Source organism: Calcarisporiella thermophila (genome assembly GCF_041956535.1).
Source record: "Calcarisporiella thermophila strain CBS 279.70 unplaced genomic scaffold VTP21scaffold_6, whole genome shotgun sequence".
Lineage (NCBI taxonomy): Eukaryota > Fungi > Calcarisporiellomycota > Calcarisporiellomycetes > Calcarisporiellales > Calcarisporiellaceae > Calcarisporiella > Calcarisporiella thermophila.
Window position 1 is genome coordinate 234,956 of NW_027192196.1, and position 19,078 is coordinate 254,033.

The following is a 19,078-nucleotide window of genomic DNA, read 5'->3' on the forward strand; positions in this document are numbered from 1 at the left end:
GACGAAACAAGCAACTCTCTAGGAATAACCAAAGCTAATAGTTATACAAGATGTCCTATTGGGTTGCTGAGAGTTTTTGTGTTGTCGAAAGATTTTTTTTAAATCGGAGAGTGCTACATATTAATTCATTTCCAAATCTATTCCTATATCTATTTCGATCGCTCCACACAAAAGAATAGCTCTTTTTTTTTCATTCAATCTTAAAGAAAAAGAGAATACTTTGGGAAAATTTTTTTCAAAGGGCGAGATATATGCTTTTAGGTAACCCCTTTTAAAAGGCCTCTTAACCAGAGCCGCCAGAGAATTTCTTTCCAAAGAGAAGCATTTGCAGTTGATCATAACTATTGGATAGAGATACAAAGTGAGGTTAGTTTTGGCTATAAACATGCCTCTAAATTTGCAACATACCCAGCGAGTACACCAGCGCCAGCGACAGCACGGAGAATATTGGCACCCGCACCTTTGAAGAGGGATTTCACTCCCTCCTGAGCAATAATCTGCTGGAATGCAGCCAGCGAAGACTTATATTTGACAGCCTCTCCAGAGGTCATCATCATACGACGACGAACAGTGTCGATGGGGTACGATGCCAACCCAGCACCAATGGTAATACCCCATCCAAGCAAGAAGGATGCTAAGAAGTTGCCCTCAAGAGGACCAACCAACACCACCGGTTTCAGCGAGTCGTACATACCAAAGTACAACCCACGATACACAATGATGCCCACGCACGAAATGTTGAATCCACGGTAGAGACCAAGAATACCGTCAGTCTTGAGAGTCTTGCGATACACGTCGATAAGACCGTTGAACTGACGCTCACCACCCTTCTTCGCGGCTTTAGCATCATTGGCCAAGCGAGTACGTGCATAGTCGAGCGAGTACACAAAGGTAAGCGAAGCAGCACCAGCAGCACCACCAGAGGCAAGATTTCCAAAGAACCATTTCCAGTACCCATCCCTATCCTTCTTATAGCCAAACATACGCTTGAAATGGTCCTATTATACGGGAAATAAATAAAGAGTTAGGATAATTCGTCTAAAATAAAATTATGTCCAGCGAGGAAGTTTTACCTTGAAAGCGAAGTTTAGGGCTTGCGTAGGGAAGTAACGAATGACATTGGCCAAGTTACCACGCCACAGCGAGATGAATCCTTCTTCACGGATAGTACGACCAAAGCAATCACCGATACCCTTGTAAGGGGTGGAGAGTCGTCCTTGCTTTATCATCTCATCTTGATTTTGGATGAGGAGCCTTTTTATGATAATAAATATATTTTAACACTCCGGATATTACTGATATGATACACACTTACTTTACACGCTCGATAGGGGCGGCTGCTGTCTTGGACACAGCGGCAGAAACGCCACCCATCATAAAATCAATCATAAACGACTTCGCGTCCTTCTGTGCCTTTTGCGACATTTTATTAGAATTTTTTTTTTTTGCAGAAAAAAAAAACTGGAGAGGAGAAAAAGAACAGGAACAATGGGGAGCGCGTAATGAAATCCATGCATTCCCCGATGTATTTTGATTGGTTAGGTTATATTAGGTTACTAGAGACTTGTGTACAAAACAACAGCAGTCACTCTTCAACTTTGGTTTAAAATTCGTTTCATGTATATAATAATATAGATTCTATTCATTTACCTATTATAACGATATGTCCGATATCGACACACCCCCCATCGAACCACTCCACGATGCACTCTCCAAGATTGAAAACTACCTAAATCCTCTTCTTGCAGAGCCTCTTACCGAAACGATTGGAAAACTTTCATTACAAGAGCGCGCGCAGCTTCAAATATTGATCGCACATTCGATCAACACACTTATGAGCAGTGAGTGGACTTTTTTCATAAAACAAAATGCTCGATCACTTTACTCACAATTCTCTATTTAGTATATCTGAAAACACAAGGTGCAGAATTAGCCTCCCATCCTGTTAAACAAGAAATTGCACGGGTAAAATCCTACCTCGAGAAGCTTCAAAACTCTCTCAGCGCAAAGGAGCGCACTATGGCCATTGATCAAGAGGCTGCCAAACGCTTCATCATGCACGCACTAGCTGGTCAGAAAGCAATGGAACAGGAGGAGGAGGAAGGAGCAGTGGGAGAGGATGACTCGTAGAAGATCGATATCTCTTGGATCGAGAGCCATGTTTAGCATTTATAATACTTTTAACCTGTACAGTAAAACCTATTTACTCTTTGGCAAGCATATTTGTTGGAATATGTATAAGCATTTGACCCTGAACTCTTCTATTCTTCTTCCAAAAATATAATATATAAAAAGAAGGATAAAACAAGATTGATTTACAAAACGATGAGCAAAACAAACAAAAAAAGGAAGAGAGAGAAAAAAAATAAAACAGTAAGCAAGTTTACAAAAAGTGCTACAAAGCAGAGTAAAAATAAAAGAGGAAAGAGTTGAAAACCCCCTTCCATGATACATAGTATATATATAATTAATTATAAGCTTATTTACTCTCACTCCTCATTAGATCTGTTTAGCACTTGGGAATTAGACGAGGAACTTGTCGAGGACTTATGATGATGCCTGGAGCTGTGCCAACTCTCTGCTTCTAGTGTATAGAACTTTATCCCATCTACAAAGTAGTAATAGCACATTATTAGTGAAGTACAACAGAAATATAAACACTAAATTTTTTTACCAGCAAGGCCGTAGGGATTCGACCCAGGTTCTTTATCCACCACGTGCTCGGTGATCCTCACTATCCTGGCAACAATCCACTCCCTATTCCGGATCTCCTTGCTCATAGCCTCGCTTGGTTCCAAAAAGTAGTGTGGAAAATTTATGTTAAACGCAGCCCATGGTCCCTTGGCAGTTGAGTTGCGTGTGGGAAGGAACAAAGCTAGATCACCCGCCTTGAAATTTCTAAACGCAATTTTGCCGCTCGATTCAGAAGAGGCTCGTCCATATTTCTCGCGGAGAGTACGACAGTCTCGCTGCCACTTCTTTGCCACCTCTACAGCATCAACGAACTTGCGACGAACACCGGCAACCACTTCGTTCAAATCTAACTCTTGCGCCATACGAAGAAGCGTACGGTGTTCCTCGGTATCATCAATATGCGAACCCTCAAGGTGAGGTTTCTCGGACTCCTCTTGTTTAAGCGATAACCCCAGTCCCGCAATGAGAGTTTGCATACTAGTGTAATAGGCTCGGAGTTGATTCGAAAGTAGTTCGCAGAGTTCGGTACGCTCGTCAATTTGTTTCTGTGCCAATTGTAGGCTTGCTTCGAGAATAGGGGGCTTGCTCTGCTGCTCCTGCAAGTCACGGTTTAAGCGCTCCAGTTCTCCACGTTTAGCGCAATATTCGTCAAAGATCTTCGTCAACATGGCCTCAAAGGCTTCCAGTGGCGGCTCTCCGCCCTCTCGAGAGTTCTCGCCCATATCCTCCATTTCTCCCAAACACTGGAGTGCTTTACGATGTATATCCGCTATTCGCCCTTGGAGCCGTTCCAATTCAGCGCTTTTAGATACTCGATCTCTCTCAGCGGTCACTACTACCTCTCGCGCCTGTGAAAGCCGTCTTTTAAGCTCTCCTTGCTCTTCCTGGCAGCTTTCCTTCTCTGATTGTACACCTTCCAACCTTGCTTCCAACTTCTTTTTCTCCTCTTCATGCTCAGTGCGCTCCGCCTCGAGTATCTCTTCGAGTTCGGCGATATGCTCCTCCAGTTTTTCCATCTCTTCCTCGTGCGTGTGCTCAAGCTCCACAATCTTTAGACGAAGCGGCTCGATTTCTGAAAGCAAACGCTGACGCTCTTGACGCTCCTCCTCACGCAGCTGCTCGAGCTCACGCACCTTGGTATTCCAAGCCTGGCTGATCTCGCGGTTCATTGCCTCGAGTTCGTCGATACGGTCTTTCATCACAGCCATCTTTTGTCCGCCTTGGCCGGTGCCGGAGCCAACGCCAACAGGACGCTGAAGTTCAACAGTAAAGCCCTTTTCTTGCTGAGATGGTGGAGGGGAAGCCTTAGTTCCCTCAGTATTTGCTCCATACAAACCCTTCACTCGCTCCAAATCGCCCTGTAACCTCCGATTTTCCTCCTCTAATTTCGCACATCTCTTCTCCAACTCCTCCCTCGAGTTTTTATCCTCAGCTCGGGACGATGCGCGCTCCATATACTCAGGTGGGGGAGATACTGGCTGCATTTCGAGCATATTATAATCCATTGGAGAAGGATTCGTTTGGGCTGAAAACCGTCGAGGTATCCCGATAGGCATAGCGGACGGGAACGGTGTGCGTTGGTAATTTCTTCGCAAGAGCATCTCAAGAGAACGGATGCGTTCCTCGTAATGCTTGAGCTTTTCTTCGGCAGAATCGAGCTCTTTCTGCTTTGCCTGAAGCAACACCTCCACTTCCTCCATCTCGGCCCTACCCTCGACTAAAGGCTTCTTCACGGAGATGGCAGTAAACGGAAGAGGAGTAGATGGATTTGGCTGAACTTGCTGGATATCACCTTCACCATTTTGCCGTTTTGCCTCTACTGCGGCTGGGCTGCTACGCTGTGTCCCTGGAACTGGGCTCTCTCCACCGTCGGCATACTGCTCCATCATACCTCTCTCAAATTGCAATCTCATCGAGTCAACCTGATGCATCAAGCGCGTAAGGATACTCTCTAACTTTGCCAATGGATCAGAGGAACTGGCCGAGCGCTGGGATTGTGACTGCTGCTGGGAAGTCTGACGGTTCATCGAGAGACGAGGAGAAGATGGAGTGGTGGAGGGTAATCGTAGTCGATTGATCAATCCCAGGAAATCTGTCGAATTGAATATACTAGGTTAAACATCACACAGATCTCATTGGAGATAAATTAAGTAGAGAGAAAAAAAAACCTTTGAAATCTGATTTGCTAATATCAGGCAATTGATCTGTGGCGCTATTGGTGAGCATGACTTCACAGCTAGGTGCGCTTGCCTCCATTCCCTCTACACGAAATGGTAGGTATTTTCCAACCTCCACGCGAAAAGTATCTCTCCTCTCCTGCTCCACTGCCCTAAGTCTCGCAAAGGATTCTACAACTTGATGTGCATTTTGTAGCAATAATGCGGAATACTCCTTTCGTCTCACAATCTCAACCAATGTCGAGCCATACGCGATGAGCAAATACTGCGATCTTGAAGCAACCACACTCATCGAGTCGCCAAATGATCCGCGTCGCGCTGCACGCAAGTCTTCCTCTAGCCGACGAATGCCCGAAGTGATGGTTTCCATAATAGATGACTGTATGCGAGACACTTGGTAAAGTTTCTGGAGGAGGGTGACTGTCATCTTTGATTTAGATTGGAGAAGGTACGAGGTTTGGTTGCGTACAAACTGGTCTAGCTTAGCCATTTCTACGGAATCAAACAAAAAGAGAGTCCATCAGAGTTTGATCAAGAAATAGGTGGGAAAACTTCTCATACCTGGATAATATACGTCCATGTGCTCGGTCACTAAATTTTCAAAGGCCTCAAAAACTTTTTTTGCAGTTGGGGGAAGCGAGTTAGAGGGAGGAAGGGAGGGAGAGTTCCCAGGCTGGAGTTCAGCAATCAGTTCTTGAACTCGTGTGATATCTCTTTGAACCCGTTCTCTATTGGCATTTGCCTGGTTGACGCACTCCTTCACCTCAGCTACCACTACGTCCAAGGAGTTCAAGCTAATATCCGAAAGGTCATAGTGGCAAATTAGCAAAAAAAAAAAAAAAACTTAGTATCAATAGGAGCTAATAGGAGATTACTAACTCAATATTTCCGGTTCCTTGTTTCAAGAGTGTCTCGGTTCCGCTCTGGATACTCTTTATTCTTGCCTCTAGCTTCTGGACCTGATTAATCAGCTCTCCATGTACCTTGGACGCAGATGCTAGCCATGTGCTTATTTCTTCCATATTTGCGTAATCGGCAAGGGTGCCCGTAACATTCCCACTAACGGCAGCCCCAGGCTGTGAAGCAACCAGTTTAGGATGGATGTGCACACGCCGTAGTAACTCCATTTCCTTTGGAACACTTTGGAGGATATTTGCCTGGCGCATCAGTTCACGTTGTGCATTGGCATTGAGCGAATCCAGTTCTTGAGTCACATTCCTATAGCGAACAATCCAATTTGAATGAACTGGAAGTATATACAAATATAAAAATGCCCAACTCACTTGCAGTGTGCTTCCATATTCACTAGAGCGATGTTAAGAGCCATGGCTTGAATTCGGTGTTCTTGCAAAAGTGTTTCGCAGAGCTGAGCATGCTTTCTTATTGTCGTTGCATAAATCTAAAGAAAATATTTTTTCGATCAATCAACAACATCTTCGAAACATTTTATTCAACATATTGCAGCATTAACTCACATCCGCCTGCATGTCTAGTGAACGAAAGAAGGTCAAAAACATGTCGCACTGCTGTGATAGGCGAGCAGAAGACCGCTTCGACTTTAAAGATTGTAAGGATTCCGCTAGAAGATTGATGGAGAGCATTAGATGCCACCAATTTATAGAAGTCAAGCAAAATGAAAAGAGACTTACGACTAATAGATTGTACAGGGGGCTCCAGCCTATTCTTCTCGCTATCACTTAATAACTCGACCATATCATGAGGCGATTCTAGAAATCTGCGATCATAGAGCACTATAACATGTTCATCCTGTACCCAAGGAAGATAGAATCATTGTATCGGCAACAAAGAAAATACAAAAACGTATGCGCCTTACATTCCCCGATCCGCGTAAGACTTGCGGGATCATGTCTTCCCGGAGTTGCGTGCCTAAGCTTGTCATCAAAATCTGTGCTTTCACGGGAATTTGGGCCATTCTCTCCAGCTCCCGACGCAGTGAATCCAGGCTAATGTACAAATGCAACAAATAGAAAGTTAAAGTATGGAACTGTAGCCATCTCTGTGTGACCAGTCAAACGTAAGGGGATGGATTCATCATGTCCTCCATAAATAAGAGAATACACGACGCGATCTGCAACCAATGGATTCCTCCACTTACTTTGAGATATTTGAGGAATCGATATATACGCATTTTCCTGTCTCAGCTCTATAGATCTTCATTTGCCACTTTCTGCCAAGACGAAAAGAACCTGGAATTTGCGTGAAAATATCGTGGAAATATTCCAATTTCTTGGAAAAAAAAATAGTTGATAAAGAGAATGTGTATCCACGTAAATAATTACGTATTTATATAGGGGAGAATATTATTGATAACTCAATTGGATTCAACTGGTGTTGAAGATATTGATGTGAAAGAGAGATAAAGAAAATGGATCTCCTGTGACTGCCCACGAGTGTAATAGCCAATGGGGGTGATCATCCACCTAAAAAAACGTCACCTCAGGCGATCACACCTTGCATTTTAATAGCTCGCGTCTTTAGGGTTCTCCTTGTACGTTTTTTTCTCACCATAAAATCGTACGAGAATCGCCTGAGACTCTATTTTCTTTTTTCTAATACAAAGAATTCACTCATGTTTCACAAAAGTGGGTTTCGCCTGTTAATTCCCTTGCGCGTCCGGATGACTCGCCAGATTAGTGGTCGAGAGGGTGCTATTCGCGAGTCGACCGGCTCCTTCTCTCAGAAGGAGAAAGCGATAGAGGACCAGTGGGCGCGTCAATCGGTAGCTATCATTGATTAGAACAACTGTTCTAGATCAAAATAACGCATAACCTGAAATAGGATGCCGAAAAAATCAGGCAACTACGCGAGCAGCTTGAAACGACAAAGAAGCAGCTGGAAGAGCAGCATTCCAAACTCGCCCAACTTGAGCGCAATCATAAACAAAAGTGACCACCTGCATTAACCTTGACTCAATTAGAAACAGCTGTATAAATACACGATTGTCTGCTTGTATATATGTTATATATTGTAAGGGGATTATGGGTTGATCATTATGGTGATAATAAAGTCGCTTAAGAATGAATAAATAACGCTCTGCTCAGCACATAAATTATGCCAGCTTCTTTTTGACTCTTGTCTTTGCCGTCCCCCTATTCCTACACTCTCTCACCAACGTCTCCAACAGCATAATGAAGAGAGATCCGCCCACGGAAATCCCATTTAAAGCTAGTGCTATCCACACTACGCGATCCGTCACAAATTCACACTTGGCGTAATTCCAAGAGCCATCGGACTTCATCTCAAATAATCCAGCACTTCCTCCAAACTCAGCCATCACGCTTCGCACTGTAACTTCTCTCACCCCATGCTCAGAGGAAATTGCCCCCGTCGGAAATGCATCCGTGGAGTTCGACGATAGAACATGAGCGATATCACAGCCAGCATGGTCATGCCCGGCGAATATGATTGTCGGTTTCAAGTGACGCAGGAGAAAATCTGAAGCATTGGCCGAGAGCATGTTCTGCTCTATGATAAAATTATTGCTGGGCAGGGTGAGGGAGTGTAAATCGCATTAAGAGATATGGGAAGAGCAATGAGTATTGGAGGAGAGTTGAGGTTACCTGTCACGCCATGTCAAGGGTGCATCCACGCATAACCCCTCTTTCTTGTAGAGAGGGACATGTGTAAGCAATATCAACTCGACGTTTTTGCCCTCTTGCTCTTCAAGCTTTCTCTTCTCCGCCATCTCCTCCAAAAATCGCCATGCTTCTGCTCGTATCTCTTCGTCCATCGCAGGCCCATCAAGCGCCATAGAATTGAAGCCTACAACTCTCACTATTTTTCCCTCTCCTAATGATTCCTCGAATTGAAATTCCGTAGGTCCGAAAGCCTGTTCCCATCTTTCAAGCCGTGCTCGCGACATGTCTGCCCCATAACCCACATCATGATTCCCAACTAAACTTTTAACACCGCTAAATGCACGCTGATAGCGCTCAACTCTTCGTCTAAACTCATCATCATCGATCCACTGACTAGAGAACAAATCTCCTAGAACAATAGTGTGGGTTGGACGAAGACGCTGAAGAGAAAGATGAATGTGTCGAAAGTAGAGGTCATTAAAAGCAAGATCGAGTCTCCCACGCATGCCCTGTCGATATATCTTGGCATCGCCTTCCATTTGGGGATCCGCTAAGAGCACAAGTCTGAACCCGGTATCTAAATTTTCAATTAGCTGCTGAAGAGTGTTCATCTACACCCAATCACGATTTACCTTTCCATTTCCATCCGCAGAAAAGAGTATAATTATATAGGTATGAGAGTATAACTCCAGATATTATACCTAATAAAACCAGTAAGAGCTTTAAATATTTTAATAATAATGGCATCTTTATACATAACTAAGTTATATACTCGATTTGGTGACTACCAATAAATAAAAATCAAAATTAAGCCTCTGAAATCCAAGAAAGGCTTCAATGAATCATATCATTTGATATCATCGAGTCCAGTGTTCCTAGGACAGGGGCAATTTCAAAAGTTAAATACTTTAATCGAAATAATAATTAACTAAAAATGAGAGAAGACAGTTAAATAGAAAAAAAAAAGAATCAACAAAGCAGTTCGGAAACAAATAATAATATAGATGTATCTACTGATAAGCAAGGGAGGGCAAGTGGAGTGAGGATATGAGGGAAATAAAAAGGAGCAACAAATTTAATACGCTTACGCTATTTTCCAGTCAGCAAAGTGAATAAGGAAAAGGGAAAAGGAAAAAAAAGAAAAGAAAAGAAAAGAAAAGAAAAGACTTTACATAAACAATTTTGAATGCGAGGAGGCTTCCTGTTTGAACTCCTGTTGGCCTTGCCCTTGTGTTGCGAATACACCTGGATAGCCAGCCGGCCAATCATCCAGATATGCTGGAGCAGTAGAGGGAACTTGATCGAGACTCCCAAGCGGTGGGGTTACGAGCATAGACAAAAATGAATTTTGGCCAGGATTGGCGGCGCCTGTGGGCCATTGTAGAACTTCCTGCGGAGGCGATGAATTTTTCCCGTCGTTAAGCGGGGTTGGGGTTGTCTGCATTTGCCCTATGGTGGTCGAGGTAAACTGGGGTTGCTCCTGCCGGAAATTGGACTGCGGAAACTGCTGCTGCATCAACGCAAACATATCAAACATAGGGGTAGTGGTTGGAGGCATAAGCGGCGTGATTGAGGCAGAATAAGAGCGACTCTGCTGTTGTGCAAGAGGATCACCGATATCTCCTAAAGAGAGCGGCGTCTCGCGACTCCTACTTGAGCTATCACTGCTACCTGAATTGATGACACTGTTCGCTTCATTTATTAGCTCAGCGACGTTGGGGGGAAGTGATTGGGTAAGGGTGGCAGGTTCCGAGGAGATTTCACATAGAGGGGGAGCAGAAGCACTACAGAGCATGGTCTTGGCAGAAGGAAGCGTTTCTATCTGCTTGTTTAGAGGTTTAATCTCCTTTACGTATCCCATCTCATCGAGCTGAAGCTCTCTCAAGCCAACCAAATCGCCAATAATATTACAAGCGCGCTGGGCCGACATCCACGCATCCTCCAATGTTGACAGCACGCTCATACACCGCGCAACATCCAATTTTGCTTTGGCAGCCACTTTGGGGTCAGAGGAGGTGGCGTTGTTGAGATGGATACTCGCCGCGGTGAAAATGCAATAGGTCCCGGGGTGATAGAGGAAGCGCAAACTGCCATTCTCGCGCAAACTATAGGAAATATCCACGATTGCGTTGGCTGCCTCTGTGCAGATCCGATGGGAAGGATAAGAAGTGCGAGGAACCTCTTGGTCCGGCATTGGAATGAAGGGTCGATGCAGGAGTATGACTGCGCTATGATACAGCAGATGCAATAGGCACACGGGCGGAGAGGGGAGCTGAGAAGGCCGAGTGCCAGGGGGAAGGTGGAGATGTTGAGGCAGCGCTTTGTACCAGGAGACAAGAGAGTTATGCAGCGAAGATACAAGAGAATTTGGGTTTTGTACAAAGGCAGGATTATGTTTTGCACTCAATGAATAGATGCTCTGCAGAATGCGCCCCAGAATCTCGTACAAACGAACAAGTTGTTTAAAATCAACCACTGTTTGCGGTCGAATGGCGGTTGGAGAAGAGGATCCGCGTTGTCCAGATCCAACTGGAGTGGCAGGAGAAGAGGGTGTGGAAAAGTCCTCTTCCTCTTCATCGTCATCATTTGGATATGGGACATCGAACTCTCGTTCGTCGATCGAGAGTGAGCGACCGAACTTGGCAGAGATAAACCGATCGGCCACAAAACAACACCAGAAGACACGCTTTCGAATACGTTTCTCCTCCTTCGGCAAGTTCCACGACTCGCAGTTGCGATTGAGCCCTAGGTCGAGTGCCATTCGAATAGCCATTCCACAGTATAGCCAAGCTCTACTCGAGCGGCATACAGCTTGTTGATGAGCTCCCAAAAGGAGTAAAGCCTGAATGGTTGAGAGACGAGAAACGTCATAATCATTATCGAGGAGCACTTTAGCACGCTCAAAAAATATTTCGCCCGCCGATTCTGGGGCTTCGGGATCGGTACGACATCGTGGATCATCTGATATGCGCGAAGCGAGAGCATAGATGGCATTGAGAAGGAGTAGAGGCGGTGGGTTACTCTCGTCGTACAGTGCTCGCAAGAAGCTTGGCTTGTGGACGACTGGGAAAGTGGGGTAGATGTAGGTGAAGTAGAGATGAATGAGATGGTCAGAAAGATCGCGTGGAATCTGCTCAAACGGGTTGACATAATAAGGGCGTACTTCATCCGACGACTTCACTACTATTTTTGATCCAGACTTCCGCGTTGTCGATCTTACTGAGAAATGGAACACCCCATCGCTAAAAGTGCGGCTGTTTTTCACCATGAAAAGCCCACTGCTCTTTCCAAGGAAACGAACCTAGATAAAGAATATTGATACAGCTTAAAAAGGAGGGGGCGACTCGAATATGCTAGAAAAACACTTACTTGTCCTAATTCATCAATGCATAACTGGCCCACCATATCGTTAAGCCGGTTGATCTCATTTTCACTTATTGTTTCTGCCTTATGCTCCGTCATAGGTGAATGATCAAAAGGATCTTCTACATCTGCAGAGTGAGCCCTATGGGTTCTGTCATTAGACCCAGGGGGACGCTCGTCGGATGAAGATGCGGTATTATGACGACGTACATGACGTACGGGGATCTGCTCTCCGCTCGGTGTCTCCAGTGGGCCACTTAATTCAGCAAGTACTGACTGCACACGAGGATCGCTTTTGTCGACCAAGTCTCCCAACAACTCTTCCATGCGCATCAATCTGTTTTCTATTGCTTCAATGTAGCCTTTAGGAGGGCCACGCTTCTTGCTGAGATTGCTATAGCTGCATTCAAGGCCAAATGCTAGACAATTGGAGCAAACAGGGGTGGTTCCATCGCACTTGACTTTTTTCTTGCGACATGTATCACATGCTCTAGTAACACGCTGGCGCTTTGTGGGAAGCATTGGAATCCAAAAAGAAAAATCCTTGGGAATTTTCATAGAATTGTAAATCCATTTTGCGTTATATGTGCATGAGAAATGTTGACAAATCACTTACCTCTAGTATTTATTCAATATTTTAATAGTTTGCAACAGCAAGCCTCAAAATGATCTTGTGAATCAATGAAAATAGAGCGAGAGGGGGAAAAAAAGCGGGGAATGGATCGAAGCTAGGTATTTAGGGGGATGAGTTTGCAAAAGGGGAGCGAAAAGGGGGAAGGATGGGGAGAAATTTTCAAGATTGTCAGAAAACAAAAAGTTAAAATCAATAATGCAGAAACAACATGCGCAAACCCAGAGAATATGGAAACAGTATAAGCTCTTTGAAGCTATTGTCCTTCGGCCGAGCTTTTCGTGCGATTTGATAACCGAAAGGGGTATCCCACTTTTATTGAGTCATGGTTCCCATATATGCACCCCCCCTCTAACAAAAAACACTGTGACGTGTCAAAATGCAGCGAATTTGCCTCGTGGTCTGAAAGCAATTTTAAACTTCTTGATCTGAGAACGGCAGCCAAGGCGTGAACACTGTATATTGAGGATTTAGTATCGGGCGGCAACTCGGCGTGCAGGTTCGACCACATGGCCCCTGTTGTTTAAGGTTCCACCTGGAGCCGCCGCAGAATTCGGAGAGCCGCGGACCCCCTCCCGTGTCATTGCAACATCATAACATAGCTTTATTTGAACAGAAAATAACTTAATCAGTCTACTCTATAAGTAGGGGTGTATATGTATATAAGTTAGAAAGTTTATTTTAGCATTCGGGGTCAGCCCAGCGTCGCGGCCGGAAAGGTGCAGCTTGGATGCTCGATGTCGGCTCTGCTCTGAATTATCCGCAACTCGCACCGACGCACCCTCTGTGCCTTGGCTAAATCACTCTCGTCGCTCTCCAATTTATCTAGCCATTGCTTCTGGTACTCGAGCGTCCGCTGCACAATCCCTCCCAAAGATCCAATCACCTTCTCGCATGCAACGGACAGCCCTTCTGCAACTCCATGCGCTAATGCCTCCTCAAGCCGCGCGATGAGGAGTGCAGAAAATACATCACCTGTGCCAACAAAATAGCCACCATATGCAGGGAACGGCACAACAAATTGCTTAGTTATGCGGGGCGATTCTTGGATAAGTTCGCTGCCCACGCAATAAAGAACGCGGTTTGCATTTCCGGGAAGGGGGGGATGCGGGATATGCGGTTCATCAGGTGGGAATGGCATGGAGGAGATGACGACATATTTAATACCAATATCATGCAATTTATCAATTGCTTCCCGTGCACTAGCTAAGTCGGTTATCTTCACGCCAGTGAGGAGCCTGGGAGCATGTAAAAAGAGGAGAAAAGAAGCCCATTAGGAATCGTGTTTATAAGGTTGTGGTATAGGTTGAGAAAATGCGGAAGTATAGATTAGATTACTCACTCGGCTTCAAATTGGTTTGGAGTTGTGATATCAGAATACTTCAACAGGTCCCGGTAAATAGGAACTACCTCTTCACTCACATAAAAGCGACCCTCATCTCCCATCACAGGATCACACACTATCATGAGCCATCAAAAATTAGCGGCTCTGCTACTCACGTTAATTCACAAAATCACATAATCAGAAATACTCACAGAACAGCATATTGGGACTACTCGCTCGCATCTTCTTTACAAATTCGATAATAGCACGCAACCCTTCCGCAGTGCCGATATAACCTAATCATTCAATTGTGACATAATGACACCGAAGACTTGGAAATAAGGAGAAAATACCAGTCAGCAGGTAAGTATAATCTAGCAGTCCATTTCGCTCAAGCCCAGCAAATAACTCATTGTACTGGTCCTCAGCCAGACGATGACCCCCAAGTGTCGGGTATCCTATTGCCATAGCAGCCAAGTTCAAGTCTGTCTATTCCTGGTCATTTCTTCAATGTTAACAGTCTACCTGTGTGGTTGGAAAATTCGACTGTATTCACGGTATCCACATCGAAACCTAGAAGTTGTAGAGGAAAGGTTGCGGCCTTGTTGCCACAATAGCCCGATACAACATGGGATTGAATGCTTAACACCCGCTTGCCTTCCTCCATTTCTGGTTATCAAGTGATTAGAAATGGAGATGCTCAGGTTATATCATTGCTTCGGAATTTGAAACGATAAGCCACTCAATCCTTTATTTCGAGATAACATATTTCATATTGATTATATCACAAAATATGCTATGGGGAGAATACACTATAAAGGATTACTTGGTGATACACCGGTGCGAGACAAAAAACCCTAAACCCCTTGGCGATACTCTATCACTTTCTTAGTGTAGTACGCGCCTGCAAGCAGACTTGCAGTACCAAGCATTATTGGAACTGGCTTGCGTGTTTTAATGGCACGGGGAATGGATGAGCCAGCAAGAATAGCAGAGGCAGCTACAGTAGAAGTTTAAGTAAAAAAGAGTAAATCTATACAGCCAAAAAAAAAGAAATGCCACCGAATGTTTAATTAGGATGATTACCAATTGCCGTTTCATGCCCATAATCGCGATTTTGTTGAATAATATAACTATCACATTGAGTAAGAAACTCCAGAATCAGAATGCATGTCCACACATTAAATGCCAGAGTGGTTTTCCTAATTACCCTGCAACTCCGTAAATTAATCCAACTCCCACACCTGCGACGAGCGAAGGGACCGATTTCGTACGAGCATAACCGACAATTCCTCCAACGGCACACAGACCAGCCATGGTGTAGGAAGGATGGTGTGACATGTTCTCTACTATTTCCCGTTTTTTAACAAAGCTAACAATGTTCTCTTCACCAATGCTTATTAATGGCTCAAAGCTTGAAAGTCTAATATTGGATTTTATATGTGGCGCATTTTATCCTCGGATGTTGATTTACTGCATTAGACAATAGGGGCCGAAATTCGGTGACAATTAACCACTAATACGGTATATTGCCATACTAGAGGATCAATGATTTTATAAAAGCTTTGACCGGTAAGAGCTGTATTAACAGAGATTTTGGCTCGTTTGAGAATATAGATAAAATGATAAATACAGTGCTTAATCGTAATCAGACTCCTCATCCTCGTCACTCAGTGCCGAGGTAGCGTTGCTGTATATGATTTTTTGCTCACTCTTTTCTGTTTTCTCTTCTTTTCCTTCTGAAATTGCTCCTGAGGCTCTGAGCTGGTTTTCTAAACCTACGTAATAGAAAAGGAATGGTTATATATAAGTGGTTCAGATTATTTGTAGTTATTATACAAAGAAAAAAAAGTCTTACTCTCGACTGTCATTTTCATCCCCCCAAATGCTATTGCCCCTACTAACTGCTGGCGAAGGTCGCCCTCTCCGTAAATTAAAAGTGTCGGCACGTTGGCATCAGGATAATTGGGTATACACTGGTCGCTCACAATCTTGACAAACTTAACATCCTTATGTCTCTGGGCAAGGGTTGCGAGGTGTTGATTCATAAGTTTACAGGCAGGAATGCTATCGAAATGTGAGATATGTGAGAAATTCCGAAAATGCCAAAATACATTGTTAGAGTTGGGTGGGACACTCACTAATCCTTGAAAAGGTGCACGACTACCCAGGCATTTTTGCTCGTCTCCGTGACCTCATTAGTATAGTCGGGTTTGGATATTTGGACTACTTCTCCATACTTATTTCTCAGCGCCGCCTCTTGCATCTCTGCTATGCGCTTCATCCTAATATCAAAATGGCCAAATTAGTATTAAATTAATAAACCCTCCTAAGTATGAAAGCTTAATACACCTGTATGAGTGCAATATCCGCTCATCCTCCTCATCCTCGAGCTCATCTAGTTCTTCTAATGTTCGATCTTCAAGTGAAGATTCTTTCGCCTTTGCTTCCAAGATCATCTCATCCTCTTGTTCACGTAGCTCCTCATCGGTTGGACCGGAGCGTTTCAGAATACCTTTCTGGATGAGAATGTCCTCCCATTCGGTTGCCATTTTCACTGATTTATACTAATGAGTGATTAGATATCAATAATATATCTAATTATAATACGAAGAGCGCTGCGCCATGAATTGAAAGTTAGGCACGGCTATATATAGCTATTATAATATTGAAATATCCAAAACGGGCCTACTGTCGACCGATTTTTATGGGGGCATCCATTGATTAAAATATTTAATTACAGATATCATAGTTGAAGTTGGAGATATTTATATACTAGCCAACCTTTTGGGGTTTTTACCAGAATCTAGAGAATAGACTACAATCACTGTCTTATCATGAAAAGATTTTTATCAATGATTTATTTGGACGGGACACGAAGCGCATTTGAATAGGCTCTACATCTCTTATCCAAAATATTGCTAGGAATATTTCACCCTAATTCTTTTGAAATGTGTCGTATATCCTGTCACATAAGTAATTAGACAAGCCAGCCCCGAGATTAACATATGTATTTCTAGAAAAGGCCGAGTCATCCTTATTCCCCCTCATTATCAAGCAGTATTGCGCAAACTATTCAAAGAATTCTGTCGAAATATGAACTTGTAAAAGCATCCACTGTCTAGGCTCAGCTCATTTTTTCTTGTATTGTATAAAATACGTTTTTTGGTTAAAAATAACCCAGTATTTCTATTGAATCAATATAGGTATCAAACAATAAATTGCTTGAACTTAGGGTCCTGGTTTTTTACCGGTAAGTGACAACTTGATTACATCTCTGATGACTGCAGTATATTTGATCTTTCAGTCAGTATAAGATGTACCTTAAAATGATTTATTGAATTGAAATAAGCTAGTGTGACTTCCGATTTAAATTTAGAGTATAAACAGTTGTAGGCTATTCTTTTAATTATCGTTATCATAATCTCTTCAGGTATACTAATAATGGGCAAGAGAAGTACGCGAATTTATTCAATATTTTGGTGCCATTCTTCCTAATTAAAAGCATTGATTAGAGGATACATCGAATGCAACACTCACCAATGATAACGTCTCTATGCATGCTGTTAATGACGGTACATCGGTAATACCGCCACTGATGGGTAAACAATCTATAAAACACACACTAAATCCCCCTCATATTATCTAGTTTGGATATTCATGTATATATGCTTAATTTTGGCCTAGGGGATGTGGATGGCGATCATCTCGACGGGAAATCTCGAGTTAACCAGGAGCTTGAGCTCCTTCGATTGCGCAAACAGAATCAAAAGGAAAGTGATCCTACCATCGATCTTCTTAAAAAGATCAAGTCAAAGCCATTAAAGACAAGGGCGAAGAAACGTAAAGAGAAGCAGATTGAGCGGGCACTACAGAACATGGATAAGGAGGACGAAAAAATTGAAAGAGCAGAAGAGCGCAGGAAAAGGCGAAAAGAGAGACGCACAGTATGGGAATGAAACGTGTACTTGGATGTCCTAGATCGGTGACCATGGCCGTAGCCCGGTGACCACCTCCTGTTCCTCACTGATACCTGCTTTACCTCTGTCCCCCTGTTACCCAAGACCAAATCGAAATTTCTTCTCGAACGTCTTTGAGCTTGGCATAGTCTTTCTATATTTATTCATACTACAAATAATTTCTTGGATTTTGTTGTTTTTCTTCATTTATCTTTGTTTTTTTTTTGTTCTTTTCTTTTTTTCTTCCACTTTCGTAATAAGGCTTGTCCTTTTGGCAAGAAAAAATCCTTGGTAATTTGGGATATTTGGTTGTGGAGCTAAAAAAGATCAGCCAATCAGCACCTCACAAGGCGTGATGAAATCCAGACCGCTCCTCTGACCTCGTCTTCGATCTCTTCATCAACCATTTATTTTTTTTTTACACGTTTCTCATAAGGAATAAGTCTCTTTAATAATGGTAAGTAATTTTTTTCTATTTTCTCTAACACTGGCTACATCTGAGAGTGGCCGATCATTTTGAGGATGTTCTCTCCTCCCCCTATTAATGGGAAGATGGATCTCTAAGTTGCTCACTCCAATCTCATCCAACTCACTCTCTACTTATTAGTCGAGCGGCGTCGCGGTTAATTCTGAATGTCTTGAAACTTTTCAGGCTCTTAAGTTGCGAAAAAAATTCAAATACATTGTGTTCAAGTTAAATGATACCAAGACGGAGATCATCGTGGAGACATCAGTAGAGCAAGCCTCCTACGATGATTTTGTCGAAAGCCTGCCCCCCTCCGAATGCCGCTATGCCGTGTACGATTTCGACTTTGAAAAACCCGGCGAGGGTGCGCGTAACAAGATCTGCTTCTATACCTGGTAAACCCCTTATTCTATAATGATGAAATGTGATTTTTGAATTGGTCCCTAACACCGTTTTAATAGGTCTCCTGATAGTTCCAAAATCAGGGACAAGATGCTTTACGCGTCTAGTAAGGATGCGCTGCGAAAGCAACTCGTTGGCATCGGGGCGGAAATTCAGGGCACCTCGTTCGATGAGGTGTCTCACGAGGCCGTGCTGGATAAAGTGCTGCGTTAATTAATTGCTCTTATCCAAAAGATATTTTCAAACTGCAGTGTTTTTCTTCCCTTCTTTGTTATGTTGGTACTGCATGTCGCTTTTTTTTTCCCTTTTGTTATTTTGGCGAAGAGATATGTTTTTTGATAAGTGTGGTCAATTGAATAGACAACATAAAGTTTCAGAGTAGTAGCATCGCTCTAGTATTAAATTGACATATCTGGGGAAGAGATAGAACACACCGATGTATCTCTAGAAACAATGGAAATAC

At 43.4% G+C, this 19,078-nt stretch overlaps 11 protein-coding genes across 11 annotated transcripts; 4 read left to right on the forward strand and 7 right to left on the reverse strand.

Annotated features, from left to right (window-relative positions):
* Positions 1 to 283: 283 nt before the first annotated feature.
* VTP21DRAFT_9798 (uncharacterized protein) lies at positions 284 to 1,425 on the reverse strand (the record flags this gene model as incomplete). Its single annotated transcript, XM_069400783.1, has 4 exons — positions 284 to 341; positions 409 to 998; positions 1,074 to 1,254; positions 1,316 to 1,425. 4 exons carry the CDS (start codon positions 1,423 to 1,425, stop codon positions 284 to 286), a joined length of 939 nt encoding a protein of 312 aa, XP_069253524.1.
* Positions 1,426 to 1,663: 238 nt separating this feature from the next.
* On the forward strand, positions 1,664 to 2,130 carry VTP21DRAFT_9799 (uncharacterized protein; the record flags this gene model as incomplete). The annotated part of the gene is made up of 2 exons (XM_069400784.1): positions 1,664 to 1,841; positions 1,904 to 2,130. The coding sequence occupies 2 exons, from the start codon at positions 1,664 to 1,666 to the stop codon at positions 2,128 to 2,130; spliced, it is 405 nt and encodes a 134-aa protein (XP_069253525.1).
* Positions 2,131 to 2,489: 359 nt separating this feature from the next.
* Positions 2,490 to 7,049, reverse strand: VTP21DRAFT_9800 (uncharacterized protein; the record flags this gene model as incomplete). The annotated part of the gene is made up of 10 exons (XM_069400787.1): positions 2,490 to 2,608; positions 2,675 to 4,786; positions 4,863 to 5,363; positions 5,433 to 5,665; positions 5,751 to 6,089; positions 6,155 to 6,270; positions 6,347 to 6,450; positions 6,521 to 6,638; positions 6,706 to 6,835; positions 6,988 to 7,049. 10 exons carry the CDS (start codon positions 7,047 to 7,049, stop codon positions 2,490 to 2,492), a joined length of 3,834 nt encoding a protein of 1,277 aa, XP_069253526.1.
* Positions 7,050 to 7,509: 460 nt separating this feature from the next.
* On the forward strand, positions 7,510 to 7,781 carry VTP21DRAFT_9801 (uncharacterized protein; the record flags this gene model as incomplete). Its single annotated transcript, XM_069400788.1, has 2 exons — positions 7,510 to 7,611; positions 7,671 to 7,781. The coding sequence occupies 2 exons, from the start codon at positions 7,510 to 7,512 to the stop codon at positions 7,779 to 7,781; spliced, it is 213 nt and encodes a 70-aa protein (XP_069253527.1).
* A 160-nt stretch (positions 7,782 to 7,941) lies between these two features.
* Positions 7,942 to 9,217, reverse strand: VTP21DRAFT_9802 (uncharacterized protein; the record flags this gene model as incomplete). The annotated part of the gene is made up of 3 exons (XM_069400789.1): positions 7,942 to 8,374; positions 8,453 to 9,047; positions 9,103 to 9,217. The coding sequence occupies 3 exons, from the start codon at positions 9,215 to 9,217 to the stop codon at positions 7,942 to 7,944; spliced, it is 1,143 nt and encodes a 380-aa protein (XP_069253528.1).
* Positions 9,218 to 9,638: 421 nt separating this feature from the next.
* Positions 9,639 to 12,355, reverse strand: VTP21DRAFT_9803 (uncharacterized protein; the record flags this gene model as incomplete). Its single annotated transcript, XM_069400790.1, has 2 exons — positions 9,639 to 11,771; positions 11,840 to 12,355. The coding sequence occupies 2 exons, from the start codon at positions 12,353 to 12,355 to the stop codon at positions 9,639 to 9,641; spliced, it is 2,649 nt and encodes an 882-aa protein (XP_069253529.1).
* Positions 12,356 to 13,158: 803 nt separating this feature from the next.
* On the reverse strand, positions 13,159 to 14,455 carry VTP21DRAFT_9804 (uncharacterized protein; the record flags this gene model as incomplete). Its single annotated transcript, XM_069400791.1, has 5 exons — positions 13,159 to 13,702; positions 13,807 to 13,924; positions 14,001 to 14,084; positions 14,142 to 14,246; positions 14,314 to 14,455. The coding sequence occupies 5 exons, from the start codon at positions 14,453 to 14,455 to the stop codon at positions 13,159 to 13,161; spliced, it is 993 nt and encodes a 330-aa protein (XP_069253530.1).
* A 190-nt stretch (positions 14,456 to 14,645) lies between these two features.
* Positions 14,646 to 15,129, reverse strand: VTP21DRAFT_9805 (uncharacterized protein; the record flags this gene model as incomplete). Its single annotated transcript, XM_069400792.1, has 3 exons — positions 14,646 to 14,788; positions 14,875 to 14,921; positions 14,999 to 15,129. 3 exons carry the CDS (start codon positions 15,127 to 15,129, stop codon positions 14,646 to 14,648), a joined length of 321 nt encoding a protein of 106 aa, XP_069253531.1.
* A 297-nt stretch (positions 15,130 to 15,426) lies between these two features.
* On the reverse strand, positions 15,427 to 16,340 carry VTP21DRAFT_9806 (uncharacterized protein; the record flags this gene model as incomplete). The annotated part of the gene is made up of 4 exons (XM_069400793.1): positions 15,427 to 15,566; positions 15,647 to 15,855; positions 15,930 to 16,073; positions 16,141 to 16,340. The coding sequence occupies 4 exons, from the start codon at positions 16,338 to 16,340 to the stop codon at positions 15,427 to 15,429; spliced, it is 693 nt and encodes a 230-aa protein (XP_069253532.1).
* Positions 16,341 to 17,232: 892 nt separating this feature from the next.
* On the forward strand, positions 17,233 to 17,747 carry VTP21DRAFT_9807 (uncharacterized protein; the record flags this gene model as incomplete). Its single annotated transcript, XM_069400794.1, has 3 exons — positions 17,233 to 17,245; positions 17,304 to 17,390; positions 17,476 to 17,747. The coding sequence occupies 3 exons, from the start codon at positions 17,233 to 17,235 to the stop codon at positions 17,745 to 17,747; spliced, it is 372 nt and encodes a 123-aa protein (XP_069253533.1).
* A 454-nt stretch (positions 17,748 to 18,201) lies between these two features.
* On the forward strand, positions 18,202 to 18,828 carry VTP21DRAFT_9808 (uncharacterized protein; the record flags this gene model as incomplete). The annotated part of the gene is made up of 3 exons (XM_069400795.1): positions 18,202 to 18,204; positions 18,355 to 18,608; positions 18,675 to 18,828. The coding sequence occupies 3 exons, from the start codon at positions 18,202 to 18,204 to the stop codon at positions 18,826 to 18,828; spliced, it is 411 nt and encodes a 136-aa protein (XP_069253534.1).
* Positions 18,829 to 19,078: the final 250 nt, after the last annotated feature.